This window comes from Cyanistes caeruleus, chromosome 8 (assembly GCF_971803275.1).
Source record: "Cyanistes caeruleus chromosome 8, bCyaCae1.hap1.1, whole genome shotgun sequence".
Taxonomy (NCBI): Eukaryota; Metazoa; Chordata; class Aves; order Passeriformes; family Paridae; genus Cyanistes; species Cyanistes caeruleus.
Window position 1 is genome coordinate 35,846,759 of NC_141708.1, and position 20,164 is coordinate 35,866,922.

Below are 20,164 nucleotides of genomic sequence, written 5' to 3' on the forward strand. Positions count from 1 at the left end.
TTGAGATCAGAAGCCAGTTTTATTGAGTATACAAGGCATTTAATATAGGGTTTTACTTGTATGGCACTTACATAAGGTTCTATTTTTGGTAACAATTCCCCATTGGCTATACATTCTTCATGGCAGCAGTTACCTGGTATCAAAGTTTCACAACATATCTCTTGGTCACTTCTGCCCCAGGGAGCAGTTATTTGTGTCTGTCTCTCCCATGGTTTCTGTTTGATTAGGCCTAAGACACAAGGCTCCTTCATCAGTTTCATTGTGCTCTCTGTTTTATTCCCACACATTACTGGCTGTGCTTCAGCCCTGACTTTGCTTCTGCTGATGCAGGAAGAATGTGGAAGCAGGACCCTTTCCCCTGCTAGGCTGAATTAAACTCCTGCAAACTTATTCTTCTTGGGGAATTGAGCACCAAGGTCAAGCAGAAAACAATGTGAACTCTTAACAGGCAGTGAGAGAGCTGTATTTCTTAATAAAACTGTTTACAGCAGCTCCATGGAGGCTTAGATATTGGTATTTTTCAGAGTAATGGCTTCACTCAGGTGCTTGCAGCTCCGCTGTCCTGTGTGGAGGGTTGGGAGTTTGTTCTGTTTCTGAACTTTCCTCTTATTCAGGGAGCATGCAGGATGGAAAAAGTGCTCTGTTCCATGGTACCAGGAGCATTGTCAAGGGCAGGGATGGCAGTAACAGAGCCAGGTCTGGAGAGCAGACACGGGAGGAGATGGCTCAGCTCTTCCCCCTCTCCATCCCTTTAATTTATCAGACATGTCCTTTTTCATGTCCTTTTAGCATTACTGATTCCTTTTCTGTAGGATTCCTTCCTGTCATTCCCTCACTGCACAGAGTGTGGATCTGCCTCAGAGCCTGCAGGAAGATATTTTCATTTGTGGGCTGAAGTTCAGGTGCAGCCATCTTTACATAACCCTTTTGTAAATCACTCGTTAAAGTGGAACAAGTGGCTGGTGATGGGAATGAATTTTTCCCCCTTGCAGGCAGCAGTGGCTCGCCAAGGTCAATGAAATCTCCAAAGCTTCTCTCCAACATCAGGTCTGCTGGGATTGCACTGCTGCTGACAGATGGACATTTTTAACCTGGCTGCTACATATTCACTTAGGCAGAGGGGAAGAAAGTGTGAACAAGGGAGAGTGTTTGGAAGATTGGATTCTTCTCATGTGAAAATAGCTCTGATTTCTTTATTAATTTTTAAGGTAAAGAGAAGCGATGCTGCAGGCTGGGTTTGGCATTTCTTCCTTCCCATTTTCATTCCTCCTGCTGTTAGCAGCTCTGAACATCTTCAGAGCTGTGTCTTTGAGTGGGCTTTACCAAATAATGCAGTAATTACACCTGGGGGCTCTTTGTAGGCTGTGTCCAGAGCACACTGAGCTTCATCTTGCAAAACCCAGCACTTTAGGTCTGTGTCCACAGAAGAAACCCTTCAGCATAATTATCCCCCTCTTCAAAAAGAAATTAATATTTTAAATCTTCAATCTCCCCAAACAAAAAGCCTTTAGAAACTTTTGCCTTTCTTTTTTTTCTGGCAGTAATTTGGTGCCTGTGCAAACACTTCAGCTTATTCACAAATACATTAAATTTTTTTGGATGGACGAGGTTGCTGGGATTTAGGGAGATATATAGTGTTTTCCCCTTTCTTTTTCTTCCTGTCATAGTTGTATATGCAACTTGATGAGAGATCCTGGCAGCCTCCTTCTCCAGAACAGTAAACAGAGCCAGTGCTGCAGTAGTTTGCAGATAAATAATGTATTACAGCCTGTCAAAGAAAGCTTTGAGCAAATATTACTTTAAAGGGTCATATATTATGAATCTGAATATTACCCTACAAATCATTATTTCCCAGACCCTTTTGATTCCTTATTATGCACAGAGCAGCTCTGGAAACAGGTCACCTTTTTAAACTACCCCTAAACCTGATAGAATTAGTATTAGCAATATTTCTTCCATGGATGTTTATTTTAACTTGCAGAAAGAAGCTCAAAAATCATTCCTCAACACTTCTCTCCCCATCCAAAAGTCCTTGAAGATGTATTTCTCTTTGCTATCTCAATTAGGAATGTGGCACACATACATTTATTTATTTAAGATCCTTGCTTTGAGATTGTAGGGAATACATCATCTGTTGGATTTGTTTTTAGGGGAAACCTTCCTAGAAATTTAAGAGCCTGCTAAAATACAGCTGGATATTTAGCTAATATGAGTGTTTGAAGAGGATAGGAAGTATATCCTTTTGGCATTGCTTTAGGAAAAATCTGAGCTGTGTTTTCATTCTGCTGGCTCCTGTTACAACTGGGTGTTTCTCTCCTGCACCGATGGGATTTGGTGGATCCTAAATGCTGTCTGTGCCAAGTGCTTGGAGGTTATTTTAGCCATTTTCTTCTTCAGCAAACAAAGCAAGAGACACAAGCCACCAGTGTGTGTCCAGCCCAAAAATGCCAGCTTAGGAAGGAGGGGTATCATCTGCAGGCATTATTTATCCCACTTTGCCATGGGAGGTTTTGACATCCACTCATGGTTGTCTGGTGATGCTGAGCCCTCTCTGAAGGTTTTGGTGTCCCCTCCCCAGTTGCAGAGCTTGGGTTGCTCTCTTGGGCCCAGCTGGGTCTGGTGACAGCAATCACAAAATGCTGCTCCTCCTTTTTTAAGCAGTTTTTTAAATTCCCATTCTCTGGTTGGTGAGGATTTTAGCACTGGAGTTTTAGGTAGAATCTTCTCCTGTTAATACTATTGATTATGACAGATTTATTGAGGAGGAAGGAGACAATCAGCTGGGAAGAGAAACCTTTTCCTGGGAAGTGTTTGGTATCCAAACTTGGCCTTTTTCTGAGGCCACTGGAGCTGCTTCATTTCCCTCCCACTGGTGAGCTTTGCTGGCAGAAGGAGAGATGAAAGGAAACCAATGTCTACATTTAGGAACTTCCAGCAGGTTTTTTTGGGGTTTTTTTTCCACCAGGATGTTTCTCATGGTGGTATCTCTGAATTGGTTTGGGCTGGATGTTCCTCAGAGCCTGGGATTTGATTTCCTGCAGAGGAAGATGGATTGAGTTAGTGGAGGGAAAAAAAAACTGAAGCAAGGAAGAAAAGATATTATGGCTCTCCTCTTTTATGATGGGTCCTTGTATTGCCTTTCCATAAACTTGTGCAATTTAGGAGATGTAGAAGCAGGGAAAATTGCTTATTTGTCCTCTGTTCTCCTCCTGTGAGAAAGCTTTTCTCTCAGAAGGAAGGAGAGTGGGGTTATTTGAACAAAACTGGGCATTTCATCTCACAGAGGAGCAGGAATATGCTTATCCTGTCAGGTTTGAGGGGGAGTTTGGGACTATTTAACACATGTTTAAGGTTATGGGTAATCTTTTAAATAACAAAAAACAGGGAGTACCCTGCTGTGTATTTGGACTGACAACTGGGACTGGGCTACCAAAGCTGGTGAAGTGAAGGGCTGCACCCCATTTCTCCTACCTTCTTCCTCTCCCATAGGATTCCAGAATGACCTGGGTTGGAAGGGATCTTAAAGCCCATCTCATTCCACCACAATTTCCCAGGGTGCTCCAAGCTCCATCCAGCCTGGCTTTGGACACTTCCAGGGATCCAGGGGCAGCCACAGCTTCTCTGGGCACCCTGTGCCAGGGCCTCCCTACCCTCCCAGGGAACAATTTCTTTGTAATATCCAATCTAAACCTCCTTTCTTTTAGTTTGAAGCTGTTCCCTCTTGTCATGAACAGTTCCTGCTGAACTGTTCCATAAACGCCTTGGATTTCCTTTCACGTCACGTTGGCTTTTAATGAATTTCAAAACACAGCCTTTTTTTCTATTTCAAGCTAATTTCTTCAGCACCTCAGGTGTCCTGGCCTGCAGGAGGAACACTGGCCAGCATTCTATCCCATTTTCCTTGCCTCGTGCAGATGCAGAATCCACTGCTGGCACCAAGTGGCTGCGAGTGGAAACTGCTCTGGAGGTGTTGGGCTGGCTGGATTTTGGGGCTGCAGTTTGGGATGGGGTAGGATCCCCTCTGGATAATGCCAGGTCAGGGACTGCTTTGGCCCTGCTTTTCCTTCTTGAAGATCCATGAAAGGGAAAAAGGCTGTCAGAAGACTTGTTTGCCTGTAATAAATCTCAGTGTGCTGTGCCCTGCATCCCCTCCTTGTAGGGTTTGGAGTTCTTGCCCCTCCCCAATGAACAAAAAAATAACCTGTACAATATCATCCTGTGCATGGAGGCAAATAATTCTGATTACCTGGGAATGGGCACTATTTTTCCTGCTTTCTTCAAGTACCCAGAGGATTTTAACACTTTTTGTAGGCTGTGTATTGAAAGAAAAATTCCTATAGGCTTTGCACCTTCCTTCATTTCCAAGTGGTGACTTGTGTTTGGCTGGAAAGCATTCCAGAGGGTAGAGGAGCATGGATGTCCCTGTGCTCCTGGCCAGGAGGGTGGGAAAGGGGGTGTCAGGAGTAGCTGGGGGTTTTCTTTCATCAAGAATCAATGGGTTTCCACTCACAAATCCTTTGAAACCCAGTTTCTTTATGGATAAACAGAATCTCTGACATACCAGAAAAAAATAAGCAGAATTTCCCCCCCTGAAATTTCTCTTTAAATGACATGCCCTGCTTATCCCTTCTGTAATTAATTTAAATGCATCTGACAGTAGCTTGGAGGTAAGACTTGAACTTTCTTTAGCCCTCACTGTGATGCTGTTGCTTTTTCTCAGTTCAGTGGTGGTTATATTAAAGTTTGGGAACTGGATGTGGACCAGCTCTCACTTCCCAGCCCCGTTCTGGGCTGACCTTTGCAATGAGCACAACCGTACATGACAGCAAATATCTGAGTGCTCTGGTTTAATGTTAGAGATGTTGATTTTAAAGTGAGATAAATAATAAGCAGCATAAATTCCATAGTTTCCAGGTTGGTTTTTTTTTTATTATTTCTTGTAAATAGTTGTGTGGTATATCAGTACAAAAATGAAGATGAAAAGTATTTTAATTTTTCCTTTCTGGTTTGGTTTTTTTTTTTTGGTTGGTTGGTTGGTTTTTTCATCTGGTAGCACAAAACTGACCACAATCTGAAGGTTTAGTTCCAAAAACACCTTCAAGGAGCTGGTTCTTTATTCCCCCATCTGCAGGGAGCTGTGTTTGCTTGTGCTACCCCATGGAGCTGCCCAGTGCTTGATCCTTAATGCAGGGCAAGGGGAGAGGGGGCTGATAGGATTTTAGACACCAACTTGAGATTTTCTAAGCATAGTCACCACTTAGGAGGTTGATCTGAGATATTTGGACCCATTTCCTGGCCTTTAATTAAAGATGGTACCTAAAGCTCTGCTAAAACTTGGGGTACTTTAAGGCTGTTGGTAGAAAAGAGCTGGTTGGTGTCTCTGGGGATGAAATTAGGAATATTACAGCAGAAAAAAGCATCAAGGCTGCTTCTGAAGCAGCACTGATGGCAAATTTTTGTGTCCCAGGGGCATTTTCTTGGCATTCTTCAGGCATGGCAGAAATGACTACTTTTGCTTTTTAATGAGGAACATACCCAAAAGATGAGTTTTCTCTCTCTTTTCCCCCAGCATAGGAGAATGGGAGAGGCCCACGTTTTGCATCATGAGTGATCTCCAAAGCCTGTATCAGATGACAGTAAAAATCACCATTTTTCCCCCAAAACCGTGTGGGCCACTCAGGTGAAAGCACAGGGGGGCTGAAGAGCAGAATTTCTCCATTTGGGGTCTGCCTCCTGCCAGAGTCACCCATACAAATCCCTCCAGCCTTGCTGCTTCCCTTATCAGGAATCCCTTGGTTTCCCACTGGGAAAAGCAACTAAAATCTGGTTGATATGGTAATAATTAAAAATTCATTAGCACTGAAGAGCGGCTGAGGCAGGAATGGTCAACTCAGTAGGCAGCAGAATGTCAATCACTGGTACCAAGTTGTTCCCCATGAGTTTAAAAATTAATTTTGTTGTTAAATGTCATCTTCTGACTTGTGATCAGCTGGAGTGTTGGTCTTGTGTTTCCTGGTAAATTTGAAGGGATATATCCCAAATAAGGGATCCTGAGTGCTGAGGTCTGCAAAGCTGGGTGAAGTCTAATGTTGATGCTTGTAGATTCACAGAGGTGGAGGAAGAGGAAAGGATGAAATAATCCCCATTATTCAGTAGGCAAAGACCTGGTGCTCCCACCCTCCACCTCCCCAAGCTGGGCAATGGCTCTTCCCTCCTTGCCTGCAGTGGAAGCCAGGAGACAAACTACTGCAGAAGAGATGGATTAGTGGAGAAAAATTTCCTCTGCACAAGGGCTTTTTGGAAGTGCTGCAGGAGCTTCACACAGCATTTGTAAGAGTCAGGGACTGGAAGGGTCTGAGGATGAGGAGAACTTGGAGAAGGTGAAGTCTGGAGACATCCCTGAACCTTCCCTTGCTGGGACACTGGTACAGGCCTTGGAGCAGGGAAGAGTAAAATGAGAAGAACTTTGCAAGACTTCTCTTTGGTTTATTAACCACTGTCCCTGTTTAGAGCAACCATGGAACCAATCCTTAGCCCAGTCCTGTGGGATAAAATTGGGAGGGTGAGATACAAGGGCTTCTCCCAGGAGCTGTCCATAGAATCACACATAGGGAGAATGTGGAGAGACAATCCCGGGGAAAGCAGACACTGAAACACATCAGAACTTCTTCACCAGTGTTTCCTGCAATATTAATTTTTTTTTATGGTGTCTTTTTTATGCTTCATACATCAGGTGGAGCTTTCTGCTGCTCCTCATTTTCATCTCCCTGTTTGCCTTTCCCTTGCAGTTCGAGCGGCACGACCCGGTGGATGGGCGGATCACGGAGCGGCAGTTCGGGAGCATGCTGCTGGCATACAGCGGGGTGCAGTCCAAGAAGCTCACTGTCATGCTCAAACAGCTCAAGAAGCACTTCCAGGATGGAGAGGTCAGTGGTGTTCTTGGAAAATTTGGGAAAATTTCTCAGCCCCAGGCTGGGCTGCGAGATGAGTTAGGTCAGTCCAAGTTTCCTTCGGAAAAGCATCCACACCGTGTTAAGCCATGGTGGAGAGAGGGAAGAGCTGGGAATGCAGGGGTTGGTGGCCAGTGCAAGCTGTAGGTTCATGCCTTATGAAAAGAGATGCTGTAATTTTAAAAATTCAATTTGCTGAATGGCACCCTGGGTCTGGAGCCAGAACAAACACTGAAGCCGTGCTCCCAGTTCCTGGCTCGACCTTGGATTCATTAGCTGCTGTGGCCAGGCAGGTTATTATTTAGTTATTAACTTCTGGGAAAAATTACTCACAATTTACAGAGGAGTGAGTTTGCAGACCCTACACTCATTATTTCAGTGAGAGACCTTGGAATAAGATATCCATACCACAAGATGTGCTTTATCAGGTAAGGCAAGTATGGGCTGAGAAATTAGAATTTTACATCTGCTCCTATAATGGATGTTCTTTTATTAAGCCAGAATGTTCTTTTATTAACTGGAATATAAACAAACAATTCATCAGAGTGAGAATGGATGGAAAATCTTTGGCTGGCTGTTTTAGAGCTGCTTTCTTCTGACATCAGAACCAGAGTTTATTTCTTAACTGGTTGAGGTGCCAAGTGTGTTATAAAACACAAGTTTTGACCAGGTTCTGCTCCTTTTTTTTGGTTCCTTAATGGGGTTCCTACATTAACAGAAATAATTTGACTTCTCCAAGAAAAAGTGCTTAAATACAGTGTGTATAAAAAAGATCAGCTCTGGTTTTGAAGTTTGCAAATTGTTTATTCTTTCTCTGTAATTTTTGGGTTTATATATACATTTATTTATATGTATGTGTGTATAGATATTACTGAACAGTAGCTTGATGTGTGAGAAAAGAGGCAAAGGAATTTACTTTGGAAGGTTTCCTACAACAGATGTTTTCTTCCTTTTATGTGTAAGCTAAGACCCTGACATCTGTGCCAGAGGAGGAACTTCTTGTTCTTACCTTATTTTCATCCCCAAATCAGCCAGATTCAGAGCAAATCTTTATCTTCCTTTTTTTCCAAGGACTTTCAAGGAGAGGAAATGGGCAATAGGACAAAAAAAAAAATTACATTTGCAAGGAATAGAATTGGTGAAAAATTCACAATTCCTTACACTGGTGAGGATAAAATGCCCAGAAACTTTCCCAAACTCACCCAGCAAGTCTTTCCCCTGGAAGTACTGTTATTTTGAGAGAGCTTTCTTATGGAATCTGCCAAACCTTGTCTTCCTTGTCTGATGCAATTACCTTGAGTGCGCAAGGCAACCCTGGCAGCCTCCAAAACAACAAAACTCTGAGTTTAATCTAATCTTTAGCTGTTTTCCAACACTGTTATTCTGCATTCCTGCTTTTGGGAGTGATAAGTTTGGTTCTATTAACTGCCAATCTGCTTTCACTATTTTTATTTTTCTTGAGGAAAAACCCAATCTTACCCTGCACATAGGTGTACTTTGCTTATTCAGCAGAGCTGCCACATTCTGTTTTGTCTAACATGAGTTCCTCCCCAAGTTGTACTTACACAGCTGATTTTCTTCTCCTAAGAGGAGCCTGAGTCATCAGCAATACTCACAAGCAAGCTATTATTTGTTTTATGCCCCCCTAACTGCTAGAAAACCAAGCAGTCTCTTTAGAAACCAGTGATTCACATCATCTACATGTGCTTTGGGGGCTGGCTGAGGTATTTTTCTGTGGAGATAGCAGGGGGTGGCAGCAAGGTGGAATTCCTGGCTGAACCTGGGTTCCCAAGTGAAAAGCCCTAATTTTTGCAGGAGATGTTGGAGCTGTTGTGTTATAAGCAGGTAAGTGCTTCTGGAGTCTCCCTGCTTATGTTTTGTGGGGATTACTTGGATGATGAAGGGATTCATCTGATTATGAATCAACAGCTGGAGCTACAAATGCCTTGAAAGAGGTGATCATTCATCTGTTGACTTGTCTGAGGCTGTCCCAGTCTCTGATTTTTATTTTATTTTGGTAGCTGGAACAGAGTTAATACTGATGCCATCCTCACCTATAGGGTTCCTCAAAAAAATATTAATTTTCGTAACACTGATGGTATTTTGCTACAGACATTCAGTGGTTTTGTCCACATGAAAGCTACAATTTGTAGGATACACGTGTGTCACTGAGTTTGTTTTTTCAGCTGGTGAAAGGACCACAAAGGGCAGATTGGATGGGGCTGGGAGCAGCCTGGGATAGTGGAAGGTGTCCCTGCCTGTGGAAGGTGTCCCTGCCTATGGCAGGGGGTGGAATGAGATGGGCTTTGAGGTGCCTTCCCACCCAAACCATTCCAGCATTCCAAACAAGGGTCCATTTTGCAAAGACAGCAGTGCTGCTTGGGCATCTGCCATTTTGGGAATTCCAAGAAAATATGAGGTCTGTGGCTCTTTGCTTAGAGCACTACAAACCTCAGATGTCCCAGACAGAGCAGGCAGATGCTGACAATTCATCTTCTGCTGAAGAAGACAGCACAATGTCTTCTGCTGACCTGGAAATGGCCACACACCTCATGGTTCTCCAGGCTTTTCCACACTCTCAGTGCCCTGCTCCCAGGCAGGGAGGCATCATGATAATTGCAAAGATATTTTCTATTGTAGAACCATTGTACAAAACAGAGGGATCTTTGCAGTGCTTCCTGCAGGAGTACCTGATTGATTGGATTTTTTTTTTTCCTAGGACAATATTTAATTTAATTCTGCTGTACATCCTAGTGTTCCTTTCAGGAAGAGGAGCAGGCAAACATTCAAGGAAAGCTCCCTGCAGAGTCACCAGGGATTTCTGTCTTCAGTCAGCTCTGTTGTCCACATGTGCTCTCCCATTTTGCCATCTCATCCTTTTTGGCCCAGATCCATGAATCCAGGGCTGACAGAGCTGCTGTTGCATGTGTCAGTGCACACGTAGATTATCAGTGCAGTGCCACATACTCACAGCAAAGACAGGAACAAGCTGCAAATGTCTGTATGGGAAGACCTTAAAAATTTTCTTTCAAAGGATTGGTGGCTTCTTCCCTGATTAGAAGTTGTTTGAGCAGAGTTACAGCAGATTGTGTAAATTTATATTTGACAGTACCTGCTGAACATATCCAGATCATGGAACTGTGCTGTTATGCAATTAGGATTTTTAATATCTTGCTCTATCAATCTGTTGTGCCAGGCAGGACAGGAGGAGCCTGAACCTGAACTCCTGACAAGCTGATTTATGTCTCTCAGAGAGGGAGTCTGAGTGGTTATTACCGTGGTGATGATTCACCTCCTCCCTTGGCTCCGTGCAGTGGCTCTGCTGGAGGAGTTGGAGGCTCCAGCTCTTGTCCCAGCACTGCTGTGGTTGTGCTGGAGCTGAGCAGGGTGATAAAATCAGGTGTAGTGTAACCAGGTGGGATTCCCAGAGCTGTGCTCATCGGCACCACTTCTCCTGGGGAGCTCAGGATGCTTTTCCATGCCCGTCCCAGAGCGTGGCTGTCGGCTCTCACCGAGCACATGCTCGCCTGGCCCAGGTAAGCGGAGCAGACAGGGATCCTGCCTCCAGCAGCAAAGCAGACTGGGACACTTCTGTGTTTTAGTGTCATCTTCTGCCACACTGGGTAAGACATGGATGCCCCCAGGGGTCCCTGAATCCCTTGGGAGGGACCTTACAGTGCACAGACTGTTTGATATTATCATTGCAACTGTGCAGACTTCAGAAAAAATTATCAGTTCACCTGTTTGCAGTGGTCTTCTGCATCCCAACTACAGGCTTGTGGTGTGTCTGCTCGCCTGGGAGATGGTTTTCAGTCCCTTCCCATTGTGGGACTGGGAGGGAAGCAGGAGGGGAACAGAAGTATAGGTCACAACCCACATCCTCAAGTGCCAAGGTTGAGTTTATGGAGCGTGCAGATGAATTCCCTTCTGGCTACAGCTTCAGGCCAATGAGTCACTGTGTCATTTCCAGGCAGTGTCCGTGATCTCCTTTTCCCATCACCACATGAGTGTCTTTTCTCTGTCCTAGGGGCTGACATTTGAGGAGGTGGAGAACTTCTTCACTTTTCTGAAGAACATAAATGACGTGGACACAGCTTTGAGCTTCTACCACATGGCTGGAGCTTCTCTTGATAAAGGTATTAAAACCTGAGGGATGTTCAGGTGCTGAAAGCCTGAGGGAGCATAACTCATTCCGTGTCTTTGGAGTTAGGAAGGTATCAGACAAGCCCAGGCTGACAGGTTAAAAATGTACCCAAATTGCAATTCCTCCCTGTAATGAGGTGCTTAGCTCGCTACATCCATGGATAAAGAGGGATTCCAGGTTTTATACTTCCACAGTTTTAGATACAGGGATAAAAAAAGGGTGACATGTGTAGCCTGAATGGATGAGGAAGCAGTGATTTCATGGTGGTACCTGCAGAAGGACCATTGTGCTGTGTGACCTAAGGAGTGTGCCACAGGCTCCAGATCCCAGGGACACCGGTGTTTCTTCTTCATCCCCATCTTCTGTATTGACCTTTTTTGTCAAAGGACTTCAAAAATGAGTGTAAAAAAATTCTTGCAGAGTTATCTTCTGTGGGTCTCTGATCCACATGGCAGAGGCACAGCAGCAGTGGGGCTGGTGGTAGGAACTGCAGAACCCTTATTTTGTTTCAGCTTTGCTCAAAAATCGTAGACTTTGCCTAGAAATAAGGGCTGGGTGCTGCATTTCTGCCTTGAAATCCAAGCAGTGGCAAACATCTTCAGAGCTCCCCTCAGGGAGTGATGGAGGGAAAGAGGGGGGAGCAGTGGAACACCACTGAGCCCTAGACTGAGCATTAAAATCTGTCCAAGACTGTGTTTCAGATAACCCACAGTCCAGAGGAGTGGGCTGAATAAAACTCAGAGCTGGTGTTTCCTGGGGACCTTGGTAATAATGTGGTTTATTGATCAGACCAATCCATATCCTCCTCCTCCTTCTCATCATGTTTCCTTTTCTGAGCTGGTCTGTTCTTAGATCTGACACACTGATGTAAAAAAAAAAAAATATATATTTTTCAAAAAACCCCAAAATATATTTCAAACCAAAGTCCAGCTCTGCTGCCAGGATCTCTCACAAGTGTGTGCTTTTGTCTTTAGGTTTTTTTTTAAGAGGGGATTTTATTTTTTTAAACAGACTGAGAATATAAAAAAAAGATGGCAAACTCATTAAAAGATTTTTAGGCTAAGTGGAAACTCTTGTCTGCTGCAAAATTAAAGCTGATTTATTTAGGCAGCTGCAGAATTAAACATTTTGGAAGTCAGCTATTCAAACTGCTGCTGTTGTGGGGAAATATTAGGGCATTAATAGGTTTTGGGGCAGTAGAATTACAGAGGGAAACAAACGTGTCACATCTCTGCTTGTGTGTGTCAGCAGCCCTTCTCATCTTAAATTTTTCTGGGGGAAATCATCTGTACTCTTTGGTTTAGATCATCATTACCTTAAGACTTAAGAGAACCTGACAGGATTTTCTTTCATTTAAAAGTAAAATGCCAAGTCTGGGTGTGCTGCTGCTCTGAGCCCTTCCTGCAGCATCCCAGAGGAGGTAATAGCCCAGCAAATCAAATTTACTCAGTGCCCACAGGAAATTAGCATTTATCGTGTTGTGGAATACACATTTTTGCAGAATTTAGGTCTGTGTGCAGTTGGTAAATCAGTGTGATTGCAGTTTAATTACGTGCCATTAATGAGCTGCTGCAGCCACTGAGCTGGGAGTGTTTGCCCCAGCTGGGGCAAGGGAACCTTCCTTGGGCAGGAATCAGATTTAAGTAAAATAAACCATAAATAGAGTGTGCCCTCCCAAAAGTGAAGCTTTCACAAGGTTGCTGGGTACAAACTAACAAGGTAAAAATTCCACTGGGATGGGGACTAGGAAGAGGTTAGTGTGTGTAATAATTTGCTGCTAACAAAGCAGCAAACATTATTACGATTTTAGAAGGGTTGTTTAAAATTTCAGAGGGGAAAAAAATGGCTGGTACCAAACAGCCAGAGCTTGACAGCCTGTTTTCTGTGCTGAATTTAAGTCACTTCTTCTTCTAAAAAGGATCATAAACCTGTATTTTAATGACCCATTTAAAAACACCCAGATTATTTATTAGCCCATCTTTCATTTTCCCAGCAACATAATAGCTGTCATTCTCCTAAATCACAAGCATTCCTTAGAAGACTTCCCCAGCCTGGGCTCACAGCTGGAAGCAGGACAGCAGCTGAATTTGGTGCTTATTCCCCTTTTAGGAGGGTGTGAATTGCACTTTTTCTGGCACTGTGTGCAGCCAGGTTTTCCAAGCAGCCCTTCTGCTGGTGGAGAGCCACGGGATAACTCCTTTGGGGCTTAGGGCAAGGCATGGATGGGCCAAAGCACGGGGAGGCAGCTGAGCCCACTGCTGATCTGTGGCTTGGAGCAGGGCTGGAGCCCCAGAAAGGTTCATGGAAAATCTTTTTTTTTGAATGATGCTTCTTGAAACAGCTGCAGAGTCAACAGGGAGTTAGGAAGGAGGTGAGCTGGAATGCAGTCATGGAATTGCTGCTTGCTTTCCTTTGCCTTGGAGATGGATGGAAGAAGTTGCCCCCCCTGGAAGCACAGCTCAGATTGCTTCTCTGGAATAATGGCAGTGGGAGGGAGGGGAGGACTTGGGTCCCTGGAGACCCTCATATCCAACAGGATCTCCTGCAGCCACTCACCCTGGGCCACCTGCAGTCAGGTTTGGGATGTCTCCAAGGAATCTCCTTTCTTTCCATATTTCTGGCTGTAGATACTGCACAAACAGGGGGTAGGCACTGCCTTTGGTCTGGGAACTCTGCTTTTTTTTCTCTGATCTCTGTGACTTTCTCTTATGCTCCCTTTGATGTCAAAACAGCTTCTGCTCAGCTGCAGGGCTGCAGCCTCATGGTTTGAGGAGACAAAGGAAAATGTGCTGTGCCTACAGGATTGCATAAGGCTTATCCAGCTCTTTCCTGGATGGGTGTTCCGGCACGTACTCATGCAAATGATTTGTAAAAAGTTCAATGGATTTTGGTAGCTGTACTGCCAGTGATAGCATCCAACATTTCCAACTGGGAGCCTTGACATGAAACGTGTGCATCAACGTGAGACTGATTCCTGGGAGACCAAAACACACGTGTCCTGCCTTTCCATCCTGGAATGGCCCAGGGCAGGGAGCTCTGCTCCCATCACCCCGAGTGCCATTTGGAAAACAAAGGCAGCAGCCCAGCTGTCCATTCTTTTGGCCACATGTGTGATTAATCTGAAGTTGGAAGGAAAAAGTGAAGTTTGCCATCTGGCGAGGCTCTCGCCTGGAGCGAAGCCCCGTTTGCAGACGCTTGGTGCAGCATTGCTCATGGTGCAGTTCTGGGAATCAGAGTGGAAAAAAAGGATAACTGTGTCAGACACTAAACTTGCATAAAATAACTCAGATGGCTCATTAAAAGAATCAGTGGGGCATACCAATGCATGAAATTTTAGAAGCTTTTCAAGACAGAAATGTAGAACTCATTTCTGATGGTATGAAATCCAGGAGAATTTTTATTCCAGAGTCCCAAACCTTGGCAGGCTTTGTTTTAAGAGATGTTCCGCCAGACAGCACCGATTTCATTTTGTGAAGTGGTAAAGAAATTAGTCCAGCAGGTTTAAATTTTATTTCCCTCCCTGAGCTACCTTGTGGTCTGGAGCATGTGTGTGGAAGAGGAAAGTAGAGATGCTTTCCCTCTTCCTTTTGATTCCTTAAAAACCAGCACAGCCCTAACCAAGCACAGCACAGTCATATGAAGTCATATTGGCATCAAGCAAGAACGAAGGGATGGAGCTGACACTTGTGCAGTTGGATTAATGAGAGAGGAAGCAGGAACTGGTGGCCATGAGTACAAGTTCCAGCTGGGAAAACTGTGGCAGTAAAAAATAAACAGGAGGGGAAGGATCAGGAGACTCTTTGCAGAGATGGAAGGAGCAGGTAAAATCTCAGCAGAAAAACCTGACTTTAATAATTGAAGGAATTAGGACAAGGGACAATGGTTACAAACTGAAAGGGGAGATTTTGATTTGGTGTTAGGGAGAAATTCTTCCCTGGGAGGGTGGGCAGGCCCTGGCACAGGGTGCCCAGAGAAGCTGTGGCTGCCCCTGGATCCCTGGAAGTGTCCAAGGCCAGTTTGGATGAGGCTTGGAGCAGCCTGGGACAGTGGAAGGTGTCCCTGCCCATGGCAAGGGGTTGGAATGATGTGATCCTTAATGCCCCTTCCAACTCAAACCATTCTGGAATTCTGTGATGTAGGAAATCATTCTAAATTTTTTTTAATATGTCAGGCTACAGCCATAGGGTACCTAAGGCACCAGGAGGGGAGGGATGGCATCAAGGTGAAGCACCTGGAGAGAAGTTTTACATTTGCAACAAATGAAATGAAATTTGGTGTTGCTGTCTGAGGAAATACAGAGTAATAACTGCTGACTGGAGCTGCATCACTCATGGAGAAAAGGAATTTCACTCAAAAAGAATAATTATGTGGGATAAGCAGGGTCCTACTTGAGATTTTATGTATTTTACATTATGTACATTGTGTCATTTCAATTTTCTCCTGCATTATTTAGTAGAAGGAGAGGTTTTACGGGGAAAAGGACCTGAAGGTGGCTGTGAATTCCTCTCAGAAAACCCCAGATTTCACTCAGGGGTGCAGAAATGGGGTGGAAGGTATCAATAGTGTAAACATACATAAAAAAAAAATCCTATTAGAAATATTTTATGCAGTTTGTAATTAATCCAGTTACAGTATACATTGGATGATTAATTTTTCCTTTCTGACACACTTAACTCTCCAATATTACTGAAGGACTGGGCATACAGAAACCCATAAAGATGCTGTGGAGGAAAGCAGAAGCTGTTTGTGGTTTCAGTCTGGTTTTGGGATGCACCACTTCCCTCTCTGCCCTTCCTCCAAAGCTAAACATTGATCCCAGTTGCTGTGAATGGCGTTTCCTTAGGTCAGGCTTTCTAGGGAAGCAATTTAACTTTAAATACACTCACACTAGCCTAGCCAGGGGGCTTTGTTTTTTCCATTTGTGCAGCAAAATCAACTGCCTAACCCTTCCAGATTGATAGCTCCATGGATTGCCCTTTTCTAAAGGTGGGAATAAAACTCCTGCTTGCTTCTCTGCTGCCAGTCTGGGGAGAAAAGGGAAATACTTCCTTACAACTCTTTAATTTTTTGCAAGGTTAATCTGGTCTTCTCCCCGTGGGAGGGGGGGTGGGTTCGTTCTGCAATTACTGGGTTGCAACAGGAAAAGCAGTTTTTGGAATTCCCAGCCTGCTGGGATTGTTGTTTGATAGAATATCATCCTTGGAATGCTGTCAGAAGGAGCTGCCTCGTCAATCAAGCTTATTCCCAGCCTCTCTGAAGACACAAATGCCGTTTTCTGCAGAGGAGCAGGGGTGTCCTGCTGTGGCTGGCACATCCTGCCCCCTGTGTGACCCTGTGCCCTCCCTGTGTTGCAGTGACCATGCAGCAGGTGGCCAGGACAGTGGCCAAGGTGGAGCTCTCGGACCACGTGTGCGACGTGGTGTTCGCGCTCTTCGACTGCGACGGTGAGCAACCACCCCGACCTCAGCGAGGCTGGGAGAGTCAATCCAGGGCAGGAAATCCAGGGCAGGAAAAGGGCTTTTCTTGCCATGCTCTTTGTCTGTGGATCTGTGGTGATCCCCCTGCCTTTGTGGGAAGGGTATCCAGTGGTACCCACCCTGTGAGATGTGGGTCTTGGAGCACAGATGGGAGGGTTTGATGTGCACACTTTGCTCCTTTTTTACCCCCACACAACTGCAGTTTGTTTAACAAAATGAACTGCTGTGCTGCAGTGTTGGAAAGGAGCCGGTCTGGGGCTTTATCTCCAAAGTCCTAGACAAATGTCAGCTTAATTTTTAATGAATTAATAGCAGCTCTGTGCCCTGCTGGGAAGCTGGTGGCTTTGCAGAGGGTGTGAGTGCCCTGGGGTGATTGTTGTCACACTGAAGCACTCCTGGCTTGATTTAACGAGAATTACTGGAGTCTTTGCCAGGTGACAGCAATTCCAACTTGGAAAGAAGGAAATTCTCCATTTGCCCAAAACAGCCAAGCCAAAATCAGAGTCCTGGCTGGCACCCTGCTTCTCCAGCACAGTCACCAGCATCTGGCAGCACTGGTGCATAAGTATGAACATTAAAAAATGTGTTTAATTATTTTATTCTTTGTTGTCCCTCTTGGTTTCAGCCCCACCCACTCCTTTGCACCTTTCTAAGGTCCCATCTCCTGTTTTATTTTCCTCTGTGCTTCAGTACCACTGTTCTGATACAAACTTCACACCAGATGATCAGCTGGAGATTCAAGTGAGCTGAAGTGTATCCAAATATTCACTGTTTGCCTTCTCTCAGAGGAGAATCTCCTAAATATTTTGATAGCAAATCCTCAGGGGGAAAGACTGTGGTTGCCCAAGGAGTCCCCCAAGGAAGAAACTAAGCAGAAAAGAGAGCACAGACCTCTTTTTATTATTATTATTGTTATTATTTTGTTGTTTTCATTCCATCAGTGTTTACAGACATTAAAAACCTGCAGTACTGGAGGGAATTTTGCTCACCCCTTGATAGTTTGCTGGAATTTTGCCACTCAGTGGCTGCATTCTCCATAACCTCATTCATCTGATCAACAAATCTTCCCTTCTACTTCATTAGAAAAAATTCTGCACCCTTAATTTCCTAAACCACTTGAAGTGTTGTTTCCTGGGAGGACACAGACATTTGGTTTGCATTTTGCTTTTCTGCCTCCTGCAAGCATCCATAGGGTTGGGATTTAGAATCTGTGGCTCAGGATCCCTTGCTGAGCAGGATATTTTGGGAGGTGGGAGCCAAACGTGGTCTCAGTTTCTGCAGGAAAGGACACTCATGACTGCTGCCCTTTAAAGATACCATTTCAAGGAGGTTGATGGTGGGTCTCTGATTATTTCTCCTCCTTTTTGCAGGGAATGGTGAGCTGAGCAACAAGGAGTTTGTTGCCATCATGAAGCAGCGCCTGATGCGAGGCCTGGAGAAGCCCAAGGACATGGGCTTCACACGGCTCATGAGGGCCATGTGGAAGTGTGCCCAGGAGACAGCGTGGGACTTCACAGCTCCCAAGCAGCAGTAGAGGGGCTGGGAAGGAGCACCCCCATCCCCTGGCACAGCCCATGGGCACAGCAGGGTGGCAGCAGGCTCTGGAGAGCCCAGGCTGTCTGTAACAGGAGGGTTTTGTCAATCCAAGTTAGAAATCCACGCCTGTTGTATTTGCTTGCTGCTGGCTCTCCTTAATATTCCTCTCTCTCAGGAATAAGGAAAGGACTTTTACTGCCACCACCTCTGCAGTGTGATGTGCCCTGCTCCAGAGCTGGACCCCAAATCACCTTTATTTAATGCTATGAAAAAATGGCACGGGGGTTACTTTGATTCTCAGACTGCTCCTCGGAAAAGCCGGGCAATTCCTGCATTTCCTGGATCCCAGAACCAAGATTTCAGCCAGTCAAAAGCTCCATGCTGCACCTACTGCAGGAGGGCAGCTAAAAGTAGTGGAGCAACTGGCTCTCCTGCCCTTCCTGCCTTACACCAGGAGGAGCAGGAGCTCCCTAATCGATTTCCCACATGGAGAGCCCTCTCCGTGGGGAATTGTACCGGGAAGGGGCTGACAGCCGTTGTTTGCCGGGTGCTGTCCTCTGTAAAATATCATGTAAAGATGTTGCTCACAGCAGCCTGGCTCCGTCTCTCCATTGCTCCAGATCCTCCCCCAAGGCTGGGGCTGAGGCACTGAAGATGGGGTGTTTTGGCGGGGGAGGGCAGGGAAAACTCCATGACTTTACAGAGCTGGAAAGACAAAGGGGATAAATCACTCCTGGAATACTTTCCTTCCTGCACAGAAGGACATGGAACTGCTGGGGAGAGTCCAGAGGAAGCCACCAAGATGAGCAGAGGGATGGAGCAGTCCTGTTGTGAGGAAAGGCTGGGAGAATTGGGATTGTTCAGCCTGGAGAGAAACTCCAGGGTGACCTAATTGTGGCCTTCCAGTGCCTGAGGAGGTGAAAAGAAACATGGGGAGGGAATATTGACAAGGACTTCAAGAGCCAGGACAAAAAGGGAAATGGTTTCAAACTGCCAGAGGGCAGGGATGGATGGGATATTTGGAAGGAATTGTTCCCTGGGAGGGTGGGCAGGCCCTGGCACAGGGTGCCCAGAGCAGCTGTGGCTGCCCCTGGATCCCTGGAAGTGCCCAAGGGCAGGTTGGACAGGGCTTGGAGCAGGCTGGGACAGTGGAAGGTGTCCCTGCCCATGGCAGGGGTGGGACTGGATGGGCTTTAAGGTCCCTTCCAGCCCAAACCCTTCTGTGATTCTGTGGTTCATACAGAAATATTGATCCTGATCACTCCAGCTAGAGTCATCTTCCTCTCCTCCCTCATTTCCCAGGCACAGCCTGCTCCTTCGGGATGGTTTGGGTGTGGGTCACACACGTCACACCCCACAGACCAAGGTGGGAGTGCAGGTTTGACCCTTCCTGGCGGCAGCCATTCTTCCCTCTCTCCTGCCTGCTCCCCGTGGCCAGCCTCCAGGGATGTGTCACCTGAATTCTCTCGTCTGGATGAAGGTTCTCCCCGCCATCCCTGGTGCGACTGAATGTGAAACAGCCCCGAGCAGCCTCATCCCCCTTTAGCGTCTCCTTCAGGACAGAGTCCCCGCAGCCAAGACCTGTTTCAAAGGCAGGAAACTCGATAAGGAGGAGAGAGAATTCCTGAAGGGGTTAATCCTTCTCTTCCGAACCCCCTCCGAGAGCAGGGTCCGGGGCTGCCCTGGCGTCCTCTCCCCCCAAAATCTGCTCCCTCCCTGCGCCTTCCCTGCTCCCCAAAAATCTTCCATCGGCCCCGCCCGCCTGAGGGCGGTGTCCTGTGACGTCATCACTCTGCGCCCGGCCCCGCCTCTCCGCCCCCCCGCCCGGCCGCCGCCGCCATGGAGTCGAACCGGGACGAGGCGGAGCGGTGCATTGGTATAGCGTTGGCCGCCGCCAAGGCCAACCAGCCCGACAAGGCCCGCCGCTTCCTGGAGAAGGCGCAGCGCCTCTACCCCTCGCAGCGGGTCCGCGGTGAGCACCGGGCTGGGGGCGCGGCGGGGGGCCCGGGGGAGCGCGGCCTGCGCGGCCGCCGCCGGGCCTGACCTCTCACCCTCAC

The 20,164-nt window shown here is 46.1% G+C and overlaps 2 protein-coding genes and 1 long non-coding RNA gene across 8 annotated transcripts in view; 2 read left to right on the top strand and 1 right to left on the bottom strand.

The window, feature by feature from the left end:
• Positions 1 to 18,699, top strand: part of MICU1 (mitochondrial calcium uptake 1) — an 84,186-nt gene extending 65,487 nt beyond the window's left edge. For both annotated transcript variants that reach the window (XM_023930087.2, XM_023930082.2), the window contains 4 exons: positions 6,789 to 6,926; positions 10,978 to 11,086; positions 16,449 to 16,538; positions 17,942 to 18,699. In XM_023930087.2, coding sequence (XP_023785855.2) covers positions 6,789 to 6,926; positions 10,978 to 11,086; positions 16,449 to 16,538; positions 17,942 to 18,105 — 501 coding nt within the window. In that variant the 3' untranslated portion in view covers positions 18,106 to 18,699. The remainder of the gene's footprint in view (positions 1 to 6,788; positions 6,927 to 10,977; positions 11,087 to 16,448; positions 16,539 to 17,941) is intronic.
• LOC147652006 (uncharacterized) lies at positions 1 to 20,156 on the bottom strand. 2 transcript variants are annotated; one of them, XR_015289909.1, is made up of 3 exons: positions 19,959 to 20,156; positions 19,564 to 19,688; positions 1 to 3,035 (listed from the first exon to the last, which is right to left on the bottom strand). It is a non-coding gene; the product is annotated as an uncharacterized LOC147652006 (long non-coding RNA). The 2 variants fall into 2 exon arrangements; XR_015289910.1 differs by lacking the exons at positions 1 to 3,035; positions 19,959 to 20,156 and adding an exon at positions 17,454 to 18,812 and having other exon boundaries at positions 19,564 to 19,652.
• The window catches only part of DNAJB12 (DnaJ heat shock protein family (Hsp40) member B12), an 18,359-nt gene continuing 17,060 nt past the window's right edge, over positions 18,866 to 20,164 (top strand). For 2 of the 4 annotated variants that reach the window (XM_086899978.1, XM_086899979.1), the window contains exon 1: positions 18,866 to 19,024. Coding sequence is in view for 2 of the 4 variants with exons in the window: in XM_086899974.1 (XP_086756100.1) it covers positions 19,947 to 20,079 (133 nt within the window). In the remaining 2 variants the exon portion in view is untranslated. Of the gene's footprint in view, positions 19,025 to 19,681; positions 20,080 to 20,164 lie in introns of those variants that run through there. The other 2 variants (XM_086899974.1, XM_086899975.1) reach the window with 1 other exon arrangement.